Source organism: Dermacentor andersoni, chromosome 10 (assembly GCF_023375885.2).
Source record: "Dermacentor andersoni chromosome 10, qqDerAnde1_hic_scaffold, whole genome shotgun sequence".
In the NCBI taxonomy this organism is placed as follows: Eukaryota; Metazoa; Arthropoda; class Arachnida; order Ixodida; family Ixodidae; genus Dermacentor; species Dermacentor andersoni.
In genome coordinates this window covers 16,193,228-16,212,942 of record NC_092823.1, presented here as the reverse complement: position 1 = coordinate 16,212,942, position 19,715 = coordinate 16,193,228, and the positions used below count along the sequence as shown (strand labels likewise).

The 19,715-nt window shown below is 47.3% G+C and overlaps 1 protein-coding gene across 1 annotated transcript in view; it reads right to left on the bottom strand.

Moving 5' to 3' along the window:
- Nucleotides 1-1,920: 1,920 nt before the first annotated feature.
- The window catches only part of LOC140213421 (neprilysin-1-like), a 53,699-nt gene continuing 35,904 nt past the window's right edge, over nucleotides 1,921-19,715 (bottom strand). The window contains exon 3 of the mRNA XM_072284638.1: nucleotides 1,921-2,744. Coding sequence (XP_072140739.1) covers nucleotides 2,445-2,744 — 300 coding nt within the window. The 3' untranslated portion in view covers nucleotides 1,921-2,444. The remainder of the gene's footprint in view (nucleotides 2,745-19,715) is intronic.

Sequence of the window (19,715 nt, the reverse complement as noted above, 5' to 3'; positions counted from 1 at the left end):
TTTAGCGCGTTTTGCACTATCTTGGTTCACGGATTGCCGTCGAGCATACTCAGGCGAGCGAGAAACTCGGGGCACCCTGCATAACACCTCAGGTGAGAAAGTTTAATGGAAACTCACAATCCCCGTACTTTCAAGCCCAGGCACACAAACAACACTAGAAAAGCAAGCGAATATGCTTGGTCAGCCCTTGTACGCCGTATCTACATGTGGAAACTACTCAGGTACGTTGCTGTTGCGCAGAAACGCCGCTGAAAGACAGACAATACGAATAACCGCTGCCTTAAATCAACCATATAATGCTCCCCTGACACAGCTGGAGTTGAAAAGCGCGCTTTCTGCTGGCAAAGGCACAGCAGCGAGCCTTGACCGCATCCACTATTCAACGCTTGCCCAATTACCAAAACACCTGGAGAAGCCCTGCTGAAATTTTGTAACGGAATGTGGGAAACAGGAGTAATGCCAAAAGCACGGAAAAACGCAATAGTAGTACCATTCTTAAACCCGTAAAACCCCAGCCGCTACTGGCCTATTGCTGTCAGTAGCTGTTTGGAAAAATCCTATGAAAGTATTCTGAACACGAGGCTAACCTACACCCTTGATAAACAAAACCTGTTAGACAATCATCAATGCGGGTATAAAAAGGATTCTGCAACAACTGATCACCTTGTTCGATTGGAACACGAAATACGCAGTGCGTTTCTACACAAGTAACCCTGTCTCCGAGTTTCCTTGGGCTTGGACAAAGCCAGCGATACCGCGTTTGGCATCGGGACTTGTTATTGGTATTTCGTATTTGTGGGACTTGGCAGACGTAGGAATTCGTGGCAAAATTCTGAAGTGTCTAGCGGACTTGATGTCCAATCAAACATTTCAAGTGTGTCTTTGCACAATGCTTTCACGGAAATTCTTCCAGGAAAAGGGCGTGCCGCAGGGTTGTATTCTAAGCAGAAGGCTGTCCGTAGTGAAAATGAAATCTCTGAACAGAATTATACCATCCTCTCTAATGCAGTCTTTATAGGTTGATGATCTACAAGTTGTGTGCCACGCATCCAAGATGAGAACTTGTGAACGGCAGATTGAAATCACTTTAAGTAGACTCTACGAGCAAATAAAAATGGCTGCCGTTTCTCCACTTAAAAGAAACTGTTGCTGTGTTTTTTTCCGTAAACTACTCAAGAAACAAAGCTTTTAGCCTATAAAACCTATGTACGACCGCTATTAGAATATGCTGCGGCAGCATGGGATCCCTGGACCGAAAGTAACAAAGTGAAACTAGAAAATGTCCAACGCAAGGCAGTGAGGGATCTATTTAATTCTTACAGCTGGAATATAAGCCCAGCAGCCCTACTGCACACCGCAGGATTCAAGCAGCTGGACATCCGACGTCACCGCGAACGACTAAAATTATTTCACTTATATTATCGTAATAAAATAAAACTAGAGGAAGGCATTTTAGCTGTGCCCCTTACCCACCGCCCTACGCGTTCCTATCATCCTAAAGAATTCGGCGCATTTCTTGTGTAAAACAAATGTTTTTAAATACTCATTTTCCCCCGCACCATTGTTGAACGGAATGATCTGCCTGGAAACGTGGTCAGTTCCGAAACGGTGAACTTGTTTTTACAAGCCCTGAGTGAACAATAGGGCACACGTGTAATTTGTTTCCAGTCGAGTGTTTTGTTCTTGTACTTGATTCTACTGTGTTTTGGACTCTGGTCAAGTCTCGTTGTTTGCTTCTTTTGTTGCAATATACGTTTTCTCTGTTTTTATTATTTCTGGACCCCACTCCTGCCTAAAGCTTGTAATGCAGGCGGGCAGTATTTGCTAAATAAATAAAATAAAAATAAATAAATAAAAATATAAGGCCTACGACTGGACCCTATCTTCAAACTACATGAGGCCGTATTAACAGTCAAGCAATACCACAAGTTTTTAGGGGTTTTATTTGATAAGATGCTCGATTTCCTAGCCCATATAAGTAGTTTGCATGTTAAAGCAAGCAAGCCACTTAACGTTCTCACAGTCCTTCCCAGGAAGCAGTGGGGCTCTGACTGGAAATGTCTTCTCCTAGAATCTATCGAATTATACGCAGCAAAACACGCCATGCTTGCATCAGCCACACAACTATACCCCCGTAGATTAGATCCAATGCATATTCAAGAGCTACGCCAAGCAGACGGTGCCAAAAGATCGTCGTAGCTAAGCATATTCAAATGAGCATGATGTTGCAACGTCTGCGAATATCTTCACCTGGGCGTTTCGCACTCTAGAAGAATGGCCAAGGAAATGTCAGTATGCCATACGCCTAAGCTGGTATTGCAAACGGGCCTCTACAGTAAATATAAATTAGCTTTCTATAAATAATTGCTTCGCCTGGATATTAACCTCCGGGCAGACCTCGCACTACTAGCGTTGCAAGGTGAACTGGCGGCGGCCTGTCACGGTCACAGCGGCCGGTCGGATTCGAAGACGCGGCACACGGCGCCAGGCAGAGGCCGCATCGGCGCGTCGCGCGAACAGTGGAACGCCTCGCCGAACGATGGCAGGTGGCGCAGCGCGAAGTTGACGCGCTGCTCGGGTGGCACACGGCCGTCGATGACGTAGCTGTGCGCCTTGTGCGGCTCGTCGCTGCATTCGCAGTTGTCGCGAGCAAAGTAGGCGAAGAAAAGCTGCTCGGAAGTCAGGTCCGGAAGGGGCGCCAACCGGAAGTCGAATTTCCAGATCCGTTTCACGTGCAGCAGCTCCTGCGGGCAAAAAAAAAAAAACAAAGCAGGAATGTAGGCTCCCAAGAACGAAAGGCAGCACGTATAGCTGAATCGCAAAGGATGCCTTGGATGTCGTTCAACAACAATTGATTTTCAATGTAGCGTATTCGACAAGGAGTACACATAGCCATTCATTAGGAAATATGACGTGCACTTACACCGTTATTTACTGACGTCGATAATCAATAATAATCATGCTGATGATACGTCCATACTTGATTCATTAAGCATTTCATTCGACAGTTTCTCCCGGCTATGCACTACCAGTGATATCAATACTATAGTATCCCATTTTGAAAACATTGTTCATACTTGCAGAGAGCGCTATGTGCTATTCAAAAGAACAAAGAAAAATCTTGACCTTCCTTGGATAACAAGGCAAATACTGCACTTGTAGCGTCGAGTAGCCAGAGCACGTCGGAAGAGCCACATGAATGCCGAAACAAACGACCAGTGTCGCTTTACGAAGAAACAACTTCGTCAAAAAATTGATGCACCTAAGAACTTCTATTATCTGTTCACTCTACCTAATTTAATTAAACATAAGCCACGAAAATTTTGGAGTTCGATCTCGCCTATGAAAAACACCACCCAGACATTTCTATTAGATGATTCCGCAAGAAGTGATCCAGGAGCTATTGCTAAAGCAATAAATGAATATTTTCAGTCGGTATTTACACAGGACAATGGCGAAATTCCTCCCTGCTTCACGACAACTAACATTTCCTGTGCAATTAACAATGTTGCAATATCTAAGCAAGGAGTCCTGAACCTTATCTTGAATCTTGACACCAAGAAAGGCTGCATTCCAGACAATGTCAACAATGTGTTCCTTCGTCTTTATGCGCTGTGGACGTGTCAATACCTCACATTGATTTTTGAGCAATCAGTATCTACTTATACTGTTCCTTGCTCATGGAAACAGGCTAGAGTCATTCCATTGTTCAAATCTGGGCAGAAACAATCTCTACTAAATTATAGACCCATTTCTTTAACTTCTCATGCATGCAAACTTCTTAAACACATAACTTATAAACACATTAATACTCTTCATGAATCTAATAACATATTATGCAGCGCTCAGCATGGATTTCGCAGTGGTTTTAGAACAGTGACTCAATTAACTGAATTTACACATGACATCAGTCTTGCTCTTGATTTAGTTCAAGTAGATGCGCTCTTCATTGATTTCTCCAAAGCATTTGATACTGTACCACATCCTAAACTATTATTAAACTAAGCCTTATCCTTAATAACCATCTTCTCGTTGACTGGATCCGTAGTTTTCTTTATGATCGTTCACAGTATGTTTCTTGTAATTCGTTTAACTCTCCTGACGCATCAGTATCTTCCGGTGTACCCCAAGGTTCTATTTTCGGGCCATTCCTTTTTTTTTTTTGCTTTATATTAACGACATTCCAAATTCTGTTTCAGTAAAAATCCGGCTTTACGCTGACGACTGCGTTCTCTACAATGTCATTCCTTCACCTAATGATCATAACACTTTGAATCAATCTTTTATATGTTTTTGTGAATGGTGCGAACTCTGGCGAATGAACATTAACTTAAAGAAGAACAGTCGTCATGTCCTTTCACAAGCATGCTAACTGCACATATTTCAATTGCTCATATATGTCCACTTTTCTGCAGCGCGGATATGAATATAAGTATTTAGGCCTCCTTTCCACTCCAAGGTTATCCTGGTCAGAACATATTCTAGCAACTTGCAACAAAGGTCTAAAAAACTTGGTAACCTAACCCGAACCCTGCGTGCTGCCCCGAAAGAAACTAAACTCATTACATACAAAACACTTGTAAGACCTATTCTTGAATATGCAGCTACCATATGGAACCCTTACAAAATTTCGGAAATCCACAAAATTGAATCTGTTCAGAAAAAGGCGGTTCGTTTCATACACCGCTGCTATGACAGAATGTTTTCACCGTCATCTCATCTGCATATGCTCGGTTTAAGCCCTCTGTCCCACCGACGTCACATTAATTCCCTGAAACTTCTACACTCTCTATTTTACTCTCCACATTATGCTTCCCCTAACACATATCTGATTCGTGCAAAGCCCCTAATGACGAGAAACAGCAATCACTTAAACTTATCGGTCTTCTTTGCTAGCACCAACAGTATTAAATAGTTTTTTTTCCTTGGACTATTGAACTCTCGAATGACCTGCCTGGTTCCATCGGTTGTTTATCACACAAAGAATTTGGGGATGCTATTGAGTACTCCTTTTAGCCATGTTCTCACGTATGTTTCTTTTGTATTGTGATTTGTATTTGCCACATAATGTATTCCCCCACTCCTGCAATAGCGCTTCTGGGCTGCACTTTCTGTAAATAAATAAATAAATATAACCCGAAAATTTCGTTTGAACTTCGCTTCATCGAAAACAGTCAAACCAGTCAGAATCAGAACTTTCAGAATCGGAAAATATTACTATCAGTAATGGTACATGTTCACAGAATGCGTTCACGGGCTAACTGATGCACTCATAGTGACCTTTAGCGACACATTAAATGACGAAAGGCAAAGCGCTGCTCTCAGCTGACAACTTTATTACGTCACAGCGCTTTTTGCACGAAAGCAGGCCTCAGGAGCATGCACAGAAAAGCCATCATGACAAATATATCTACAGAGAGAATCGTGAAAAGGTTACAAATGACGTAATGTCGATTGGTAGTAGCGTCTTGTGCTGCATTATTTATGTCGTCCTGTTTGCGACGAAGGTTATTATCTTACAGGTATTTCGTGTACGCAATGACGTCCCACATCAAAGAGCTGTATCAGGAGCTCCTATGCAGAACAATTGTGATAGATAAGATTTTTTCCGTCAGCCGACAGAAGTTTCATCCTATTGCGAATGTTTGTTCCTGTATGCCCTCGGTACAGGAACCCAGCTCGGGACTCAAAAAGCAAGGCCCTATCTTTTGTGCTGGCGTACCAATTTTCTGATTGATTTTGGTGTGAATGCATGGACTGTGCTTGTGGTTTATCACATTTCGGATGACCCCAGCTTTTGTACTTGTATTGCTCTTTAAGTAGTCGTCATTTCTTCTCACCTTTATTTCCTTGATTGCGTGTCCACACTTTTGACATAGGTATTTATGCAACATAGCTGCCCATTTCTTACCTTCAACGCTCCTGGATCTTTCTTGAAAACAAGTTTTATTCCGCGCCCTTCTGCCTTGCAAATAGACCCAGCACATGTCACGCTCACGGCAGATGTTTACCTTGGGCTTCCCATGCCAATCAACGTGCCGCCCTAAGAAACAGCGAAGTCTTGGCAGTAGAAGGGTAAAAAAGGGGGAGTTTGTTGCCCGGAGAACAGTGCGTCCTCGCGGGCTGTTGGAAGTGCGTGAACACGAGCGCGACGGGGATGCGAGTCCCCGTCGTCATCCTCTTCCCCTAATGTTTAGCACACTCCATGGCCTGAGGTGGCGTGTTCTAATGTTTCTCCAAAACTTGGACCAGCTGTCAGCCAGTGGATATCTTAACATGCACGAACGATGCCATATTTACGTGGGATGCAGTCGCTCACTACACCACGTTTCCAGAACACTCTGGGAGCGTTGTCACCGTGTACAATCACGTCACCTTCATTTATGCTGTAAATGATTGATGCTTTCATCAAATGAACGCTTTGAACTCTAGGCACATATTCACAAAGCCATCGCTTTCACGGTCGTTCCATTATTAGCTGGCTGTGGACCCACAAACTCAGCAGCTCAGTATTGCTTTCCCCTTGTTCATCCGAAGATTTAGGATTAGACAGGAGACGGCTGCCTAACAAAACAATGAGGCGAGGTCAGAATACCTGGCTCTTTAGAAGAGCAAATGAAAGTGATGGGTCTGGAATTGGCAACAGGTTCGGTTTCAGTCAGCAAATTGTTCATTAGCCCTTGGTCAAAAGACACCTTTCCCAATTACTTGCGAACACACATTTTGAGAATCGTCACTAACCGCTCCCAAAAGCCACCTCACCAAGGATCTCTCTCGGCAATAAATTTAAATGTTATGCCATGGGTACAGTGATCCTGGCTGGCTTCGTCTTTCCTCAACAACTCGTGCATGAAAGCTAGCTCACGCGCAGCTTCCTTAAAGGTAGTATCGTTTTCCGACTATAATATTCGCGGTGTTCCGCGTCTTGAAGAAATTCTTTGCAAGGTTATGAGGAAAGCGTTTGCAGTAAGTCCAACATCATGCTCAATTACTTTATCTATTGCTCACGTGAAGAACACTATGTACATCTCAACGCCTCTGCAGTATTTTACGAAATTGGCCCTGCAATGTAAACTCCACTGACCTCAAAAGAGCGCGAGTTGCACACACGATCATTGGGAAGCGGGGCAGATGGTGCACTAACAGCCTAAAGGTGGAATCGAGCACAAACCACACATTTTCGCGGCACTCGCCTCATTGCTTGTCGCACTCCGGGCACCCTGAACAGGGAGCAAAGTTCAGTTACAGTGTCATCGACACCGTCATGGAGCATCGTTGTGTGCACTCGCAACTTGACGAGGCGCGTAACCGGGCGACTCCACGGCAATAGCACGACTGTCATCTCGTTGTACGTGATATCGGCGTTCTCAAGGCGAGTCCTAATGCCCTGTTGACATCTATGGAAAACCAAGGATCGTTAGTACGTGTGCTTATCATTCGTTTTGGCACGCATGAACCTTCAATTTCTTTGAGTTTGTCACGAAACAACTTCCAATTTCCGTTATTCGTACGGTTATGAAAATTGTCCTGAAAGCTATTTGTGAAAGTTTCGAGCAACAGGTTCATTTTTTCATCATCCGCACGTGCGTAGTTGTAGATAAGCTTTTTGGTTTTTGTTTTGCCGGTATGTGGAAGAAGAAGAGAACAGCGCACAACTTTCTGGCCACTTATTTCTTCCAAGACGTGGATTCACCTCCATTAAGGTGAATGAAGGAGGATTAGGGCGGATTAAGGTCGATGAAAGAGGATGAAGGCGCATTATGGTGAATTAAGATGGATTAACGTCCTTTAAGGAGGATTAATGCCGATTAAGGTGGATGAAGGATTAGCTGGATTAAACTGTATTACACTAGGCTTTACAACCTTAATCCTCCTTCGCCAACCTTAATCCACCATAATCCTCCTTGACCCTTGCTCATGCACCCTAATCGATCTTAATACTCCTTCATCAAGAATAATACCCCTTAAACCACTTTAATGTTCTTCGTCCACCTTAATCCTCCTTCATCCACCTTAATCTTTATCCATGCACCTTAATCCACTTTATTACACCCTAATCAAGATCCTTCAACCCTAATCCATCCTAATCGATCTTAATACTCCATTATCAACCATAGTTTACCTTAATGTACTCTAATCGACCTTAATCCCCCTGCGCCCACCTTAATCCTCCCTAATGCTTGTTCATGTACCCTAATCACCCTGATCGGTCTTATTACTCCATCAACCCTAATTCACCTTAATCCCCCTAATCAGCCTTCATCTACCTTAATCCTTATTCATGTACTTTAATCCTCGTTAATACACTATATTCCACCTTAATTCAATCACTAATGAATCATTAGCTAATTTGGCTAATCATTCTTTTATGAAGGACTGGACATGCTTTGGGTCGCCTCTGGCCTTCTTAGGTCACGAGATATTTTCTGTTCACAACGCTACCTTGAAGCATAGAGATCTAAAAGCTTTCGTCCTAAGAGGAAGCTTTAGCTCAGGCCCGACTCCGACGCGGCCTATTCAAATACATGTAAAAAGCAAAAACGTTTCTCTGAGATAACCCCTGGACCGATTTTAGTGAAATGTGTTGTATTCGAGAGAGAAAGTTAAATTATAGTGACTGTTGGGAGCGGAATTTCGGGCCCCTTTAAGAGGAAGCTTTAGCTCGGGTGCTCCTATATAAATACATGTAAAAGGAGAATTCGATTTTCTTGGCTACCAATGCACCAAACTTGACGAGCTTTGTTGCATTTAAAGAAAAACTTATAATCTAGTGACTGCTGGTTTCGAATTTTGATTTAGCTCGCCAGTTTTTTATAAATATAGACAAAAATTGCAAATTTTCAGAAAACGAGACTATCAGCTTTACAACTAAGTATCTCAGCAGTGAAAAATGAAATCACAATTCTGTGAACTGCATCTAATAGTACATCTAAAGCGGACAAAATTGATATGTCACACATGAATCTTGAGAAATTTAATAACGTGGAAATACAGCTTTTTGGGTAAACAACGTAACAAACTCACCTAAGCTATAAATTGACATATAGAATTGGTCCGCTTTAAATGATCTAATGGATGCCGTTTACAGAACCGCGATATCTGTTCTTGATGCAGAGCTATGTATTTGTAAACTTCGTGCCTCTATTTTGTCAAACTTTCAAATTTCTGAAAATCTTTCTAAAGACATTTAGGAGGTAAATCAAAATTCCGCTTCAACAGTCACTATATTTTAACTTTCTCTCTCAAATGCAACAAATTTCATTAAACTCGGTGCAGGGGTTATCTCAGAAAAACGTTTTTGCGTTTTACATGTATTTGAATAGGCCGCATTGGAGTTGGGTCCGAGCTAAAGCTTTTAGCTCAGGCCCATCATCTGCACGTCAATCGACCTGACTGACGCACAGATCGACGTAAGCAAGAAATAATAGCTCCTCTACAAGCCGCTATTTCAATTTCCAGTAAAACAGGCAGCGGATCCTATCAATTGCGAAAGGTACGATTGAGAGGCTGTATCTTCGCACATAATTGTTCACAGCGGAAAGCAGAATCTACAGTGATGCGTATCCGACTGAATATCAACACGTGATGGAGCCGCCGCAGAATATTAAGCATATTGAGGACAAACGCATTTTTATGCGACGTACAAATAGCGGCTACAAAAACGCTGGTGAGCAGGCCGGAAGAATGAAAAAAAAATGCAGCATTACGGGATGCTTTGCTACGAGTAATAAGAAAGATGCACCAGCTCGCAAACAACGCTGTTCTTTGTAGAAACAAAGTTCTTTCAGCGAATGTTATGCAGCCACTGCTTCCTGCGCAAGCCGTCACGCTATCCTTGTGGTATCATAAAAACGGCATAACCATCTTCAGGCTTCTTACTGCGGTTATATGCGCAATAGCACAGCATAGCGGTAACACATAAGAGCAGGAAACACAGCGCACAACGTTCGCTACGCCGATCTAAAGCGCTGAGCCAGCCGAGCTGAGGAGAAAAATGGCCCAAACGAAAAAGAAAAACACAAGCAAAAGGCAAGATCCGCGCGTTTCCAATGGCAACGGCAGGGAGACCAATCGTCGTGGAGAAAAACGGGGGCAAAACTTATTGCCGCGGGGGGGAGGCAAGGGGCGAGGAGGAGGCGAGGGTGTCGCGCGGCGGCGGCAGAGTTCAAAGAGTGTCCCTACTTTCAAATTATCAAGGGACTCTAAAGGGACACTAAAGGTTACCAGAAAGTCAAGTTAAAGTAATAAAGCAATGCTCTAGAATGTCTAAGGCGTCAATATAATCGTGAACAGAGCTTTAGTAACCGAGAAATTCAGGTAAATGCATGAGACGATTTGAGACCCCCCAGCGACATTCCGGTACTAGCCCGATGACGAAAGCACTCATCATAATTTATATCACTAGTACTCTACTTCTCCTATTAAAAAGATCATTTCATTAGATTATGAGACAGAAGAAAATGCTACTTGCCCACTTCTATTCGATTGTAAGAAAAAATAACATTTTGACGTTACACATGAGTAGTATGGGTGATCGAATGGTTTCGTTTTCGCTCGACTCTGCCCGCTCGACTTTGCGCCGCGCGCGCTTCGGAGTTTCAGTTGTTCCTTTAACGCGTCGTGCTGCGGTGGTCCTGCTGGCTCGCGAAGCTTGCATTTGGAACAAGCAGCGACAATACCACGTCCATGTGACGTCGTGGGATGCGCGAATGGTGCGCACAACTTGGCCAAGGGCAGTTGCAGCGGCGAATCCAACGTTACTTCTCACTGTGTGCCAACGAGTGAACCTCTCCGTTCGAAGTGGTTAAGTGCGGTACCTCTGCCGCAGCGCGCTGGCCAAGAGCCGAAAAATCACGTAGTGTGCTCGCTCCACTTTCGTCCAGAGGATTACGAGTTTAACGCCGACTTACTGAAGTCGCGTGAAGTGCCTTTCAAAGCAGGTCATCGTCGTAGTAGTACGCAACGACGCCGACAGAGCGAGCCCTAAACAGCAGGTCACGTTCATCAGTGCTTAAATCGCTGAACTCGAGCCCAGCACCGCGAGCTAATGTGTCGTTGTCAGGGTCATCCATTGCAACGAGCGTCGAAGTTGGCGTCATAAAATAACCAGCTTATCGTCGTGCGCTTTCCCTTCCACTAGCCACCATAGTTCCGCTTTCGCGCTGCTGTCGGCTCTGTCTTGGCTCTGTTTCTGGCCGCGCGCTTGGGTTTTGTGCAGAAAAGCCGTAGCGCCGTCTGCGGGAGCCGTTTTACTCACTGACGGCGCAACGTCACTATGAGACCATGACGTCAATACTCCTCGATCGGAGGGCGGGTGATTTGAACAGCGCTGGAGGTACGCGGACGCTTCAGAACGCATTTTCTCTTAAAATAAGTATCTCCGTCGCACGAAACAAGCGTTTCAAGGTTTCTGGGATGGTATTTCAACAGTCCACGTTGACTTAATATTAACCTTTAGTGTCCCTTTGGGTGCACCTTTCAAAGCGCGTAACCTTCGTAAAAGAATTCCTGTCGGCGATCGCGCATGCGCTCAGTCAACGGTTTGTTTACATTGCACTTGCGTACGCTGTCTTGTTCGTTGGGCTCGTTCAATATATCGAGCGGCAGCGCGGCGATTAGCTCAAAAATGGGAATGTGTAGACTCCGTTGCGGTTTGGAGAAACTGTACGACGTGCATGGCGTAGTTTTCGGTGGAAACATCAATGTGATATACTGTGGCGCCTTTCCTTAAGCCATCTACCAAAATGCGCAAAAGAATGCGATAACTAGTGCCAGATCTGTTTCCAGTGTGAGCAACAATATCTTTCAGAGCATGGAGCTTGTGCTACACGTGTATTTCAGTACCATACACAAGCCACCGTCAAGACGCGCGCTAAGGCAAACATGCGCGCACTCCCTCCGATGCATATATTAAGGAAATAAACTTGTAGATAGCATAACGTCAGGCGGCCAATCTGGCCAATTCTTTCCGTGAAGTGATCCCACCGCTTTTTCCTTCGCAGTATCAGCCCAACACGTGACTTCGGTGACTCGGTGCGTTGGCCGGGAACATGGAGAAAGGAAAGCGTTAGGAGGGGCTCCTGCTAGCCCTGGATGAGTTGGAGAGTCTGTGTTGGGAGTCACGTGGTGTGTTTCGCAAAAGTGCACTGAAAGCAGCTCTCGCTGCTGCTAGCGGCTTCGGAAAAGTGAGTTAAAAATTTTCCACTAGGTTCTTTTTCGAAGCGTCAGTTCGCGATGCAAGCTGTGTAGGGAGTGTGGTGTGTGAGCTTTAAAACTGTGCTTTAGGTCTTAGTGTGAGTGCCAGCCAGGAACATCTAATCACGGTGCGGGTCTTCACCGTTATCAAGAAAGTCGCAGTTTCGCCCAAAAGCCGAAGCATCGATTGTGATAGCAAATTAATGGACAGCTATATGGAAGTAAAAATACCAATTTGATCGGCCGTATAAACTTGTTATCTTAGGCATACTAAATAAACTAACAAGCATGATGTCACGCACGCACAAGCAAACATGAGCACAACTTACTCGACCGCAAAAACTCGCTGTGAAAACTCTGGAGTGAGGAAGCGTGGCAGCAGCAGCGAGCGAATTGACCTTCGTGCTGCGTCTCCCATCAACGCGAACTAAGCCGCCAAAACACAGCTCAAGGGCGGTCTTTGTCCTCGTCGCAGGTGGCTGTCAAGATACAGCGGCCCATGCGGGGGCGCGCGGCCGCGCGGTTTTCCCCTACCCTCCCCCGGAGCCTTGCGTGCGACGGAAGACGGCGCGCTTCTTCCCCGCTTATCTCGCTTGGGTGCGCGAGATTGAGCCGCGATCGCCGGCTCATTCTCGCACGTTTTCACTCACACATACAGCGTACGGCGCGCGGCGACGATTTTATCCACCTTGGACTTTATACCGAACCTCACGGCAGAAATGCCGTGAGGTTCGGCCCACGGCAGAAATCCGCCTGGAGTATCCATAGATTGAATAAAACATGACGTCAGGGCCCGTCCTATGTTGTTTTTCCGCCATGGCCGGAAAGGTTTGGTTACCGGTAGTCTTTATTCGATGCGTGCTTGTTCGGCTGCACTTGTTCGATGCGCACTTGCGCACGATGCGCACTTGTTCGGCTGGGCCGTAGCTCTGACTGCAGAGCGAGAGCACTAAAACTTACCGCGCGCTCTAGCGTGACTATCACGTGTTGGGCCGATACGCTCGGCTTCAAATCTGTGGCGCGATGTTCACTCCAAATGGTTTCCTTGTTCAATCCTCGGACGAGACAGGACGCGACCTTCTACGTTCGAATCTGTCCGCTTACGGATTTAGCGCCAGCGTCGCGAGTGGGAGCTTGTGGTATTCTCACCTTCGATAGCATAATGGTTGTGACCGCTAGCGCCTATCCGCCCCCAACGCTATAGTGTACCCCGCTATGTTCGCATTCCTCTTTTCTGAAATAAACTCAGTCTTTCTTTGGTTGTCGTTGACGCAAGGCTCCTTTGTTAGGCAGCGCTCCGCGCCCCGGCTGTTATGCCCGCTTCGTAGGCCCCCTCCGCCGGCGTCGTACCCACGCCACTACACTACATTGGTGACGAGGTGAAGCCTTTCTGCTACTTGCTCCTCCTGCCATGGATGATACTTCACCAGCCACTTCCTCTCCTTCGCCGACAACGAGTGCGTCGACACCGGTTTTCCCACCCGCTGCTCTCACGGCGTTCGCGCCGCCGCCTTGCTTCGTCCTGTACACCCGCAGTACCTGGGCAAACGTGCAAGCGCTCGTACGAGACGTTTCTATTGGCAGCGCGATGCGAGGCTTTACCTTTCGAAAGGAAGAAGGCTGTTCTACTGAGCAACTGAGGCTCGCAGGGACACCGTTTGTATTACGACCTTGCGTCGCAAGCGGACCGGGCTACTGCTACTTATGAAGACATCGTGCGCATCTTCGACTAATATTACGAAGGTAGTACCAACTGCCTTGCGCATCGTGAGAAGGTTTAGTAACGGCTCCTTATGCGAAGGGCACAGCGACCGGGAACGGCGAGGCAGCCCGAAGCACCGTCCAAAAAGACGCCAGCAACCAGCAGCGCGAGCAGAGCCAAGCCGGGCATTACAGCAAGTCACGTCTTCTTCACTATGTCACCCCGGACAGAAAAAAGCCATCCTGGCGAATTACGAATCAGGAGGCAGAGGGTCGTGGTAGGGCTTGAGATGCGAGATGTGGACAATGTCATGCCCGTGCCAGCGCAAGTCGTCAGGGGGTGGCAGTGGCTCAATGAGAAAAGTCATTGGGGATGTTCGCTCCAAGACTCGGTAAGGCCTTTCGAACGTTGGGACGAGTTTCGAGGAAAGTCGCGGCGTTTGAAAAGGGACAGACAGCCACACAAGAATGCCTGGAGCGTAGGTGGCGTCTGAAACGGAGTCGGTGCGGTTTTCTTTCTGGCGCTGCTGTTGCTGTGCCGTAAAGGTGCGCGCGAGCTGGCGGCATTCTTCGGCTTGTCGGGCGACGTCGGACACAGGCAGAAACTCGGAGGCGTCAGGACGGCATGGAAGGTGTATCGTATCGCGTCTGACACGTCTGCTATGCATGATAAGCTGAGGGGGCGTAGTCCCACTTCTCTGTATATCGTCGCATAACCATCTGAGGGGCGGTGCCCCATTTTACTGTGTCAAATAACTGCTCAATGAATCCCGGGCACTCGTGCTCTGGCAACCGAAAGCATGGGGCCATGCTGGTACATGGTGTCAGAAGTATGTAGCCCCTGCCCACATCCGCTCGTCTGAAGGATAGCAGGCGCCGAGGTCGCCGTTCGAATGCTGCCACCATGAATTTCATAAAGCCATCGGAGGCGCTGCGGTTTGAAGGTGACATAAGCAAGAACTGGGGGCTGTTCAAGCAACGGTTTCAACTATTCCTGACTGCAACGGAACCAGCTAGTGAGAAAAAAGAAGCATCGACAAAAACTGCGTTGCCACTGAGCGTCGCCGGAGAGGAAGCCATCGAGGTCTACAACACCTTCAGCTTCACGGAAGACGAGTCAAAGGACGATTACGACGCAGTAATCAAAAAGTTCGACGAATACTTCGATTCCCAAGTCAATGAGGTACATCAGCGCTACCTGTTCCGTAGCCGAATGCAAGAGCCCGGTGAGCCTTTTGAGCATTTCTTACGAGATCTGAAGACGAAAGCACGAGCGTATAACTATGATGAGCTAGCAGAGTCAATGAGCAGAGACCAAATTATTTTTGGCAAAACGACGCAAAGGTTCGAGAAAAGCTTCTTTCTAACAACCAGTTGACGCTGCAAAAGGCCAAAGAACAGTGCAAGGTAGCTGAAGTAGCAGTAGCGAACGAGGCAATTTCGATGGGAGAGCAAAATCAAGTCGACGCAATGCACAGGACGAGTCGTGCTTCGGAAGTAAAGCAGCGCAAAAGTTACAAATGTCAAAGGTGTGCAAGGGCGCATGCACCACGAAAATGCCCAGCTTACGGACGAAGATGTCGTGCATGCCAAGGGAAAAACTACTTCGCTATCTGTTGCAAATCAAACCCGCAAGTAGGCGAGTTGCAAGGTAGCGAAGATGATTTTCAAATTCTCGCTATCGGAAATAAGTCCAGCCGAGCAGACTGGGTGGTGAAAGCGAATGTGGGAGGAAAACATTGATTTTAAAATAGATACTGGATCACAAGCCAATCTGTACCTTTAGCGCTGTACGCACAGATGAACCCGAAGCCACAGTTAAAGCCCTGCAGTGCGGTGTTACGATCCTACGGGGGAAGCAAAACCAAGCATTTCGGAACCGTAAGGAAAGAAGTGACGCTAATGGACCGCACTTTCACTCTGGATTTTTTCATTGCCCGCAAGGAAACCCAAGCAATTCTCGGCCTGCAGGCGTGCGAGACCAAGGGGCTAGTATCCCGACAAGTACACAGCGTGTCGCAAAGCAGCTCAGAAAAAGTTGTGAATGAATTTCGCCACCTTTTTTCGGGCATAGGCTGTATCCAGCGCCACTATCGCATGGTCCTGTGCGACGGAGCCCTCCCAGTCATCCAGCCGGTGCGTCGAGTACCATTGGCCTTGAAAGAGCAGCTTCGACACGAGCTGGAGCGCATGGAGCGGGAAGGCATAATCACGAAGGTGACTGAGCTTACTGAATGGTTAGGCCCTCTTGTCATAGTGCGCAAGAAAAGCGGTAAAATACGCGTGTGCATAGACCCGCGTAAAATAAATGAGGCCATTAAACGAGAACAATTAGAAATGCCTAGGCGAGAGGACATTGAATCTGAGCTCGCAGGAGCTAAAGTGTTCACTTGCCTAGATGTGAATTCCGGTTTCTACCAGATTCCGCTTCACGACGAAACGTCGAGAATCTGCTCTTTCGCGACGCCTTTCGGTGGCTACCCTTTTCTCCGATTGCCTTTCGGCATATCGTGAGCATCGGAAGTGTTCCAAAAGGCTCTAAACGACATTTTTGAGACTGTACCAGGAACAAAGGTATATGTCGATGACATATTAGTTTGGGGCTCATCAAGGCAAGAGCATCACGAATGACTGAGGTTGGTGCTAAAGACTGCAGTAAAAGCAAGGCTAGCATTCAACCCTGACAAATGCGTTGTTGGAGTCAACGAAAGAGAGTTCCTAGGGGACGTAATTTCTGCAGAAGGAATAAAGCCGAGCTCTGCCCTCGTTCAGTCTATGCTCCAAATTCCAAAGCCGCGTGACAAACAAGCCGCGCAGAGAAGGTTCGGAGTCGTAACTTATTTCGGCAAGTTTATTCCAGCACCGACAAAAGGACGAAGCTTTTGCGCAGCATAGTCAAGAAAGACGCGGTGCTTGATTGGACGCCGAACCACGCGGAAGAATGGCGTCAGATATGCCACACTTTAAGTAGTCAACCGTTGCTGTCGGTGTTCGACCCAGCAAAAGAAACAAAACTCTCGTGTGACGCATCACGCAGTGGCGTTGGCGCCGCACTCTTGCAGAGTCACTACGGCACTTGGAAACCGGTCGCATATGAATAGAGAACACTTTCAGAAGCGGAAAGACGTAATTCGCAAATAGAAAAAGAAACGCTAGCCATTACATACGGCTGCGAAAAATTCGATCACTTTGTGTACGGCCGAAAGGTCGTCATTGAGACCGGCCATCGCCCTTTGATTGCTATCTGTAAGAAAGCAGTCGGTGACATGCCACTCAGGCTACAACGTTTCTTTATGCGATTGCTCAGATATGACTTCGACCTGCCATTCGTTCCAGGAAAACAGCTCGTGTTCGCGGACATGCTGTCTCGAGCACCCAGCAATCGGGACACGGATGCCGTTGGCACCGCTGACGTAGAAGTGCACGCCGGAAGTACGGTATCTTCACTCATCAGCGACGAAACATGGAAGCTCCTCGCAGCAGAAACAGCCAAGGATGGTTATCTGAAAGTGGTACGGCAGAACTTAATAGCGAATGAGCCAATAGACGGTCCATTGAAACCATTTTCATCTGAGCTATCTCATATTAAAGGTATCCTATTCAAGGGGTGCAAGGTAGTAATTCCAAGCAGTATGAGGCGAGAGACTTTATACAGGATTCACGAGGGTCATCTAGGAATCGGCAAATGTAAAGCTAGGGCTCGTCGTCTCGTCTTCTGGCCTGGCATGAACTCGGAAATCGAGGTGTTCGCTCAAAGGTGCGCTGCATGCAAAGAGTAGGCGTATAACCAGCCGAAAGCGCCACTTATGATGCGTCCCGTTCCGTACCAGCCTCGGTATCGCGTAGGAAGCCCTACCTGTGCGTTTATGACGCCTTGTCTAACTTCCCAGAAGTAGAACGCCTCCGAGACACTACAGCCAGGAGCGTCATTGAAGCGAGTAGTGCTATATTTGCCCGTTATGGCATTTCAATGAAGGTTCTTTCGGACAATGGTCCCCTATTTTCTAGCAGAGAATTTGCCGCGTTTTCGCGCACTTACGACTTCAAACACATTACCTGAAGTCCGGAATTGCCACGTTCCAATTGGTTATCGGAAAAGGGGGTACAGGTGGTGAATACACTCCTAAAGAAAACGACCGAAGCTAAACAGGATTTCTGGTTGGCACTTTTGGCTTACAGGACTTCTCTCTTGGAGTGTGGCCGGTCGCCAGCAGCGATCCTCCAAGGCCGCCAACTACGAACACTGCTGCCTGCCTTCGAACGTGGACCAGCCCACCAAGTTGTCAAGCACCGTGAGCTTCAAACCTCCGCGCAGCCACTAGCACCGCTCCACGAAGGCGATGTCGTGCGATTCCAGACCGGCACGTGGGCCACGAAAGCACAGGTTCTGAAACCGTCGACGTACCAAAGGTCGTACCATGTCATCACGCCGGAGGGGCGGTCCTTTCGGCGCAATCGCAAACACCTACTACCGACCTGGGAGACCTTTCAGCCTGGCTTCATTCCCAACGGTAGCGACGCGGGACCCGAGTGCTCAACATCTGCTCATCGCACCGACGACGCAGCACCGAGTAAATGGTGTTACGACAGCCGCGGACATGTTCCACAGTGCGCCGCCAACGCCAGCCAGTGCTCCCGGAACTGCAGACATTTCGGACAGGTCGCCGCCTACACCAGCACCGAGGAGGTCCCTGAGGCAAGCAAGATCACCTCAACGACTGCAGTGTGATCGGAACTTTGAACAGATTTCCTAAACACGCTGTGTGAATACTTATATGCTTTACTTTCGTTACAAATGTTTAACCTCGGAATCATCGCTATACCACATCTCCAAATAATTACGCTGTTTATTTTATTTTCGTTCTCGTAACGAAAGAGGATGTATCGTATCGCGTCTGACACGTGGGCTATGCATGATAAGCTGAGGGGGCGTAGTCCCACTTCTCTGTATATCGTCGCATAACCATCTGAGGGGCGTTGCCCCATTTTACTGTATCAAATAACTGCTCAATAAATCCCGGGCACTCGTGCTCTGGCAACCGAAAGCATGGGGCCATGCTGATACAGGAGCCTGTAGATGGCATGCGCGGGCTCGCGGCCATACAGGAGGAAGAAAGGTGAAAATCTCGTAGTGGCCTGGATCGCGGGGTTGTACACGAACGTGATTAATAGAAGGATGTGGTCCCAGTTACCATGATCAGATGCCACGTACATCGAGAGCATATCACCATGTAGCGTGCGGTTAAATAGCTCTGTGAGCTCGTTGGTCTGGGGATGGTATGCGGTGCTTGCCCGATGAATAATGTAGCATTCCGAAAGCAAACCTTTGACGACTTCGGCGAGGAAGGTGCGATTTCTATCACTCAGGAGTTCTCGAGGTGTGCGGTGTCGAAAGACGAAGCGATGTAGGACGAAAGAGGCTACAAACCGGCTATAGCACTTGGTAAAGCAGCCGTTTCAGCGTAGCGCGTCCAATGCGCAACAGCAACTACAATCCACCGATTGCCGTCTGGTGTCATAGGACAAGGCCGCATAGGTCGATGCCGACGCGATCGAAGAGTTTGGCAGGGCCCGGGAGCGGCTGCAAGGCACCAGACGGGCATAAAGGCGGCGATTTGCGGGGTTGACAGTCAAGGCAGCACCGAACAAACTTTTGAACAAAATTTACATGCCACGCCTATAAGCGGTGGCGAATTGCTTCGTACGTCTTCAAAACTCCGTCTTGGCTACACTGCGGATCATTGTGGAAAGAGGCACATATTTGTGACCTAAAGGACACCTACGGCCTTCAGGCGCGCCAATGCGTGGGTGGATCGGCT